The sequence below is a fragment of the Geotrypetes seraphini genome, chromosome 6, assembly GCF_902459505.1.
Source record: "Geotrypetes seraphini chromosome 6, aGeoSer1.1, whole genome shotgun sequence".
In the NCBI taxonomy this organism is placed as follows: Eukaryota; Metazoa; Chordata; class Amphibia; order Gymnophiona; family Dermophiidae; genus Geotrypetes; species Geotrypetes seraphini.
The window spans coordinates 200289161-200297638 of NC_047089.1; the positions used below are offsets into that span (position 1 = coordinate 200289161).

The window sequence follows — 8478 nt, forward strand, 5'->3', positions numbered from 1 at the left end:
TTTTATAACGCCGCAGCTGTACACTGGATCCCCTCTTGCCTGCTGCACCTTCTTTGATGGGCAGGGGTCCGGGGAGCAGGTAGTTGGTTGAAAATCTCTCAGGATTTTGTCTAAGCCAGGGGTAGGCAATTCTGGTCCTCAAGAGCTGGAGCCAGGTCAGGTTTTCAGGATATCCACAATGAATATGTATGAGATGGATCTACATACACTGCCTCCTTGAGATGCAAATCTATCTTATGCATATTTATTGTGGATATCCTGAAAACCTGACCTGGCTCTGGCTCTCGAGGACTGGAATTGCCTACCCCTTGTCTAGGCTATCCTCTGTTATTGGGTTAAGAGTCCCAGATATCTGTGGCAGGGGGGAGCAAGTTTGCGCTCTTCTGATTGATTGTAGACTGGATGGGACTGACTGTAAATTCTGGTGGAGAATTTTAATTTTGTTGGCAAAATATGCAGCAAAATCATTGCAGTTCAGTTTTGACTGGGCAGGTTGGTTCTGTTGGGGAGGGTTGCAATAAGCTGTTTACTTTGCTGAACAGGTGCTTGGTTGAATTTGCAGCCTGCTCAATGCATTCAGAGTAATATTGGTTTCTAACTGCTGTTGAGGCTTGGTGATACTTTGTCATGTGTTTCCTACAGTTTAGCCTGTCCTCATCCAGGTGAGAGTTAAGCCATCTCTTTTCCAGTGTCCGTCCTTTACACTTAAGGGTCTGAAGCTCTGGAGAGAACCAAGGGGAGCGTTTGTGAGTGGAGCATAAACCATTTTTAATGGTGCTGTTTTTTCTAAGGTCTTAGCTATGTGGGTATTCCAAATATCAACTTGTTCTGACACTGTAGTTGTTTCATCCACATGTAGGTAGTGCAAGGCCTTTAGAAAATTCTCCACAGTCAAGTGTTGTTTTTTTCTTTTTTGGGGGGGATGGGGGTTTGTCTATGATCTCCTTCCAAATTTGGGGAGGTGCCATTTGTTCAGGTGGTCACTTAGGGAAAACTTAATTAGAAAATGATCTGTCCATGATAGGGGTGTTGTTTCAACATCGCTATCTTGGTTTTCTGAGATGTCAACCACGTTGTAGAACACCAAGTTTAGTATGTGACCCTTTTCATGGTTTGGAGAATTGATCACCTGTGTGAATCCTAGTGCTGTCGTGTCCAGGAAGACAGCTATAATGGTATCCGGGGTTTCGATGTGTAGACTGAAATCTCCTATGATTGCCATCCTAGGGTAATTCAGAGTCACATGTGTAGTCAGATCAAGGAGTTCTTGCACAGATGATGTGTTGTTATAAGGTGCTCGGTGCTGCTCATGAGTAGCCAGATTTATTTCTCCTCTCATAGCTGGATTAAAAAGAGATTCTGATTTATTTAGCTTGGGAATGGAAATTCTGTACAGTTTGATTGTATCCTGAATCAGGACTGCTATCCCTCCACCCTGTCTTTCTGTTCTTGGTTGATGTTGGATGTTGAAACCTGTTGGAAATAGTTCAGCCAGTGGTAAGCCCCCACTTTCATCTAGCCAGGTTTCACTTATTCCTAACCAACAAACATAAAATATAACACACAGATGAAAAATATTTTGTATTAATTTGAACATTGTTGCTCTCTAAGCAGTTTTAAATACCTAGAAACAAATTAAGATGTAGACAGCAGTCCAGTAGCAAAAGGGGGCTACCCAGTCTTTTGCACTATGTGCAACATATTATCTACTAGTTTCTGACAGGATATATACATATATATATAAGAAGTGCAAGGTTTTCCTAGCTCTCAGAGGCCAATCACAACTGTTTGAATGTTTTCAGCTGAAATCAAAATTGCAGCCAGTATTCAGAGAAGACCTTCAGGGGAATAATAAATCAATCAATCTCACCTCCCTTCATAGTCCCTTTTCTCCCTTGGAGGGGAAGGCTACATGGAAGGTACAATGTTACCTTGGTGTGACAAGAAGCAATGCTGTAGCTAGGAGCTACTCATAAGGTGATGGCAGCATCTTGTAGCATGAAGGCTGTGTTCCCAGGGGTAGGTTGCTAGTCTAGATGGAAGAGTAGGACTGCCACTGTAGTTGATGATTCGATCTTTAGGAATATAGATAGCTGGGTGGCTGGTGGACATGAAGATTGTTTGCTTAGTCAGTTTCTTGCCTGGTTTGAAGGTGGTAGACCTTATGTGTCAGGATTTTAAAAACCTTGGGGGAGGAGCTGACTGCATTAAGGAGGTTCTGGAAACTTAAGTTTACAGTAGGATTTTTAGGTAGAAAATTGAAGCCTAAACTTCCAGAGTAGCATTCTCAGAAATGTTTACCATTCCACATGCAGAACCCCAGAACTCTGGAATCTCAGTGCAAGGACGAGAGAGTGCACAGAAAAGTTATTTGCTGGGAACTGGGCAACGTTCTGGGGAGAAGAAGTCTTTGAGTGAAACAAGGCTGCTGGTACTAACCTTTAAAAAAGGAGATTGGGCAGATTTTTAACTAGATCATAGTGGAAAGCTGGCAGTCACCTAAGAGCATATAATTTAGAGTGAAGTGTCTTTTGAAGGATATTGATAAACAGGGAAAGTAGGGCATCCCAATGGAGAGGCTGAAATAAATGCAAACAGCAGCCCAGTTACCTTTTAAGTAAAGAGCAAACCATGTTGAAAGATTCCAAATATTCCCTGTCAACTACTTAGCAGGCTATAAATGATGAAGATAAAGTGTATTTGCTTAACCAATACTTCTGTTCTTTATTCACAGATGAAGGGCTTGGGGGCAGGACTGCAGAAAACACACAGGAATGGAAGTGAAGCAGATCTCAAATGATTTTCAGAAGACTTTGTTCATGAGGAACTAGCTATAATAAGGCAGACATGGGGCCACAATGGATACATTTGAGAGTATTAAAGGAACTTAGGAAAGTTCTAGTGGCTTCAATGTCTGACCTTTCAATCTTCTTTAGAGCTGGGAGTGGTTCCAAAGGATTGGCCACTTGAAAATAGGATACTGGGTTGGATAGACCATTGGTCTGACCCAGTATAGCTATTCTTACTCATGTTCTTACTAGAAAAGGGGTGGATGTGGTTTCCACAAAAGAGAAGGTAAGAAAGACATTGGGAACTTCAAGCTAATTAATCTGACCTCTCTGATGATTAGCAGAAATGCTGCTAAAACAGAGGATAGTGTAGTTTTTAGAATCCAGTGGGTTGCAGGACCCGAAACAGCAGTTTTATTAGAGGTTAGGTCTTGTTAGATTAGTCTGCCAGTCAAAGAAATCAGAGTTGGATTGAAGGAGAGCGTTAGGTACGGCGTATTTAAATTGCAACATAGTAGGAGAGGAAGAAGCTGAAATATCTTGCTTGAGCAAAAAGACCTAGTTGTGCACTGGTAACATCAAAGCTGTACAGCCTGGGGCATGGCCCATGACATTTTCTGAAGGCACTTTCTGCAGCAATATAAAGCATACTCACAGGAGGAGGAAACTGAGATGATCTACCTTGTCCAAGCAAGGAGCCCTGGTTGTATACTTGTAACACTGTGGTTGTACACCTTTGGGCGTAGCTAGTGGTTGCTCTGAAGATACATTTTTCAGTGATAAAAGCAAGGACTGGTGGTAGCATGGCTGAAGGTGCATGATTGTCTCTTTGGTCAAGCCCCTTCAGAGTCTAGAGAACATTGAGGAGCTTTGATACTGTTCTACCACTGGATTTGAAGGTACTGTGATTCGATTTCTTTGTTAAATGTGATGGGTAAGTAAAGAATGAAGCCTAAGGAAACTCATGTTCCCTTGGAAGTTGTATAGAAGTATCAATAGGCCCAACCACAACTACCTTAGCCAGAAGTTATCTCTAGATCTACTCTAGGGACACTTAATTCCCTAGTCCCTCTGAGGTTAATGCTTTCTTTGAGGCTCAGACCCTGATGCTCAAAAGCCTACCATGCAAGTAAAACTGGTTGTAGTTAGTCTTACTTGCAAATCAGCTCAGCCTCCAATACTCAAAAGGGTTCTTGGGGGCTTTTACTAATCATGGTAGCAGCCATTGAGAACCCTTAGTATTAAAATGAGCATCCTTGTGATGCACAGAAGGGAACGCTCACCTCTTACCAGGGAATTTATTCTGGTAGGTCTTGTAATGTAAGTTTATATCCTGCTCAGACATGTCCAGAATCACTCTAAAACTTGCTCATGATCAAACATGCAACCTCAGGCTAATGAGGCAAACCACTCTCCACACCTATGCACAGCTGTGCTGAGCTCTGATAAGCAGCTGCAAATACACACACAAAAAAACTTTCCAGCCTCAGACCTCTTATTTTTTTTAGCTGCTTATCAAAGCACATGTGTGGAGAATGTCTCAGTGGTTAGAGATCCTGCCTCAACAGCCTGAGATTGTGGGTTTGATCCTGAAGAAGTCACAAATTAACCCCCCCCCCAAAAAAAAAACAAAAACAAAAAACAAAACAACAACCCAAAAACCAAAAAAACACCTAACCTTTTCATGAGATCCAGCAATCAGGATCTGTACTGGACCTGCACAGAAGAGCTGTGCCTACTGGGTTTCTCTTCTGTGTAGGCACCAGGGCCAGCAAGCACATAATTTGCTTGCTCTTTGTGCTGAGCATAGCCTGCCATAACAAAATTGCTGCCAAACCAGTATTTTTTTTTTCCAGATTAATGGAGCTTTTGCATCCTACCCTCATACCTTAGAAGGTACTTCCTGAGTTTTACCCACTAATGAGTGATTGTATTTGAGGTGGGAATGAGGAACTCGATGGAATTGTTTTATATGAAAAATTACAGAATGCAGTTCTAAGTTCAGCTACTCCTTTAAAATATTATTACTAAGCACTGAAGCAGACAAATTGGTTTTGAAATATACTTCCTGATTTACCTGCTAAGGAAACTACTTATTTATACCAATTAAGCCTGTTTGTTTTTTTTTGGTTTGGGGGGTGTGGGGGAATTCAATTCCCCTTTCCTTGCAAAAAGTATTTAATTTAGAATTATGGAAGATTTGGATTGAATTTTCTTTAGCCGGATGCTTTTCACAATTGTGTGGAGTTTCTGGAGTCAGATGGTAACCCTACATCAGTGGTTCCCAACCCTGTCCTGGAGGACTCCCAGACAAGTCGTGTTTTCAGGATAGCCCTAATGAATATGCATGGAGTACGGATTTGCATGCCTGGCACCTCCATTATATGCAGATCTTTCTCATGCATATTCATTAGGGCTATTCTGAAAACCTTCTGGCCTGGAGGGTCCTATAGGACAGGGGTGGGAACCACTGCGCCTATATCGAACCTCATTCATTCCTTTTCCTAGATCAGAGGTTCTCAACCCAGTCCTCAGGACGCCCACAATGAATATGCATGAGAGAGAGTTTCATGCACTCCCTCCATTGTATGCAGAGCTACCTGACTTAGCTGGGTGTGTCCTGAGTATTGGGTTGAGAACCTATATCTTAGACCAGTGATCTCCAAACCTGTCCTGGAGGACCACCAGGTCAATCGGGTTTTCTGAATAGCCCTAATGAATATGCATGGAGCAGATCTGCATGCCTCTCACGTCCATTATATGCAAGTCTTTCTCATGCATATTCATTAGGGCTAGCATGAAAACCCGATTGGCCTGGTATATGCTTAAAACCTAAGATCTAGATCAATGGTTCCCAACCCTGTCCTGGAGGACCACCAGGCCAGTTGGGATTTTGGGATAGCCCTAATGAATATGCATGAGAGAGATTTGCATATAATGGAGGTGAAAGGCATGCAAATCTGCCCCATGCAAATTCATTAGGGCTATCCCAAAATCCCGACTGGCTTTGTGGTCTTCCAGGACAGGGTTGGGAACCACTGATCTAGATGACTGCATTGTTTAAACCCATTATAACATTTTATTTTCTATACTGTTCTCCTATGGGAGCTCAGTACAGTTTACATACATTTATTCAGGTATTCAAGCATTTTCCAGTGGTCTTACAATCTATCTAATATATCTATATAATCTATCTGGGGCAATGGGGGTGGGGGGAGATTGAGTGACTTTCCCAGGGTCACAAGGAGCAGCATGGGTTTGAACCCACAGCCTCAGGGTGCTGAGGTTGTAGCTTTAATCACTGCACCGCACTCTCCCCCTCTGCTGTTTTCTCACTGAGCTCATGAAACATAGAAACATGATGACAGATAAAGGCCAAATTGCAACCTTAGAGTGACAATTTTCAGTATTTTAACTCTGATGACTTCCAGGTTCTATCCGACATGTGGATGTTACAACACTCACGAGGATTTATTGCAACGTAACCATTCCTTCATTTCATAAGAAATTACATGGTTCTATGTACAGAAATTAGTCTATGCATGGGATTACAAGGTTCTAACTGCGGTACAGTAAGAACCATGTAATTCTAAGGTCGTGAAATGGCCCATCTAGTCTGCCCATCCTATCTCTTTCTCTATCCGAAAGATCCCACGCGCCTATCACAGGCCCTCTTGAATACAGACACAGTCTCTGTTTCCACCACCTCTTATGGGAGACTGTGCCATGCATCTACCACCCTTTCTATAAAAAAGTATTTCCTTAGATTACTCCGGAGCCTATCACCTCTTAACTTTATCCTATGCCCTCTCATTGCAGAGTTTCCTTTCTAATGAAAGAGACTCGACTCTTGTGCATTTACGTTAAGTAGGTATTTAAACATCTCTATCGTATCTCCCCTCTCTCGCCTTTCCTCCAAAGTATACAGATTGAGATCTTTAAGTCTGTCCCCATACGCCTTATCATGAAGACCACACATCATTTTAGTAGCCTTCCTCTAGACCAGGGGTGTCAAAGTCCCTCCTCGAGGGCTGCAATCCAGTCAGGTTTTCAGGATTTCCCCAATGAATATGCATGAAATCTATTAGCATACAATGAAAGCAGTGCATGCTAATAAATCTCATGCATATTCATTGGGGAAATCCTAAAAACCCAACTGGATTGCGGCCCTCGAGGAGGGACTTTGACATCCCTGCTCTAGACCGACTCCATCCTTTATATATCTTTTTGAAGGTGCGGCCTTCAGAATTGTACACAATATTCTAAATGAGGTCTCACCAAAGTCTTAAACAGGGGTATCAATACCTTCTTTTTCCTACTGGCCATACCTCTCCCTATGCAACCTAGCATCCTTCTAGCTTTCGCCGTCACCTTTTCAACTTATTTGGCCACCTTAAGATCATCACATGCAATCACACCCAATCACAGATGGGGAAAATTCAGTAAAAAGATCTCACCTACAACATGTTTTTTGATCTTTATTTCTATACCTTGGTAAAGATGACACTTTGAAGAAAATTAGGCCTGGAAGAGAGAAACCGTGGGCCTAATCAACTGGCTATGGGATGCACCAGACAATGCTCCGTACCTTTCAGTGCCTCCAGCATTGAACTCCAATTAGAACAATCAGGTATACAGTATATCCAGAAGACCAAATCAATAAAACAGATTAACCATGTCTGCATAGGATGTTCAACATTAAACTACAGTGATTTTGCAAGGTGTACAGCTTTGTTTGCCGGAGGCTTGGCACATACAGCATATTTCAATCATATTCATTGCTGATATCCTGACAAGCAGACTTGTTCGATGAATTTGCAAGACTAGGAGACCCCACCCCCCTTGGTCTTCGCTTGTTGGGCAAACCCCTCTTATCTGTACCCTTCTCTTCCACTGTCAACTCCAGACTCCGTCCCTTCTTTCTTGCAGCGCTGTATGCCTGGAACAGACTGCCTGAATCAATACGTCATGCTCCATCCCTGGCAGTGTTCAAATCCAAGCTAAAGGCCCACTTTTTTTGAAACTGCTTTCAACTCTTAACTCCCACTCACTGCTGTCAGATACCTACCTATACCCACTATAATCTCCCCAACCCTGAAATGCCCTCTCTAAATTAGATTGTAAGCTCTTCTGAGCAGGGACTGTCTATTGTGTGTTAGAATGTACAGTGCTGTGTACAGCGCTATAGAAAGAATAAATAGTAGTAGTAGTAGAAATAATTGAGTACCTGAATGTAAACCATGTGAGGCTATAAGTGGTCTATAAATACTAAAATAAATAAATAATATAAATACTACTTATTTTAGATCAGGGGTTATCAACCCAGTTCTTCGGATACACCCAGCTACTCTGGTTTTCAAGATATCCTCAGTGAATATGTACGAAATAGATTTGCATGCACTGCCTAAATTAAGTGCATATTTATTGTGGGTTAGAGAATGACACACTGACAAATTTTCCCCCGTCTCTGCAGGAACTCATTTTCCCATCCCAGAGAGTTATTTTCTTGTCCTTGCAAGATTCCTGCAAGCTCTGTCCTCATCTGCACAAGTCTCAAACACTTTAAAATCCTAAGTGTTCGAGGCTTGTGTGGTTAAGGCAGAGCTTACAGGAATGGGAGTAGGGACAGCAATAAAATCTGCAGGGATGGGATGGGGAAATTGAGTTCCTGCGTGGACAGGGAAAGATT

The 8478-nt window shown here is 42.3% G+C and overlaps 1 protein-coding gene across 3 annotated transcripts in view; it reads left to right on the forward strand.

Annotated features, from left to right (window-relative positions):
- CDCA2 (cell division cycle associated 2) overlaps positions 1–3540 on the forward strand; it is a 168862-nt gene extending 165322 nt beyond the window's left edge. Inside the window, exon 16 of one of the 3 annotated variants that reach the window (XM_033947524.1) lies at positions 2735–3540. In XM_033947524.1, the coding sequence (XP_033803415.1) occupies positions 2735–2800 (66 nt within the window). In that variant the 3' untranslated portion in view covers positions 2801–3540. The remainder of the gene's footprint in view (positions 1–2734) is intronic. The other 2 variants (XM_033947525.1, XM_033947526.1) reach the window with 2 other exon arrangements.
- The last annotated feature ends 4938 nt before the right edge of the window (positions 3541–8478 follow it).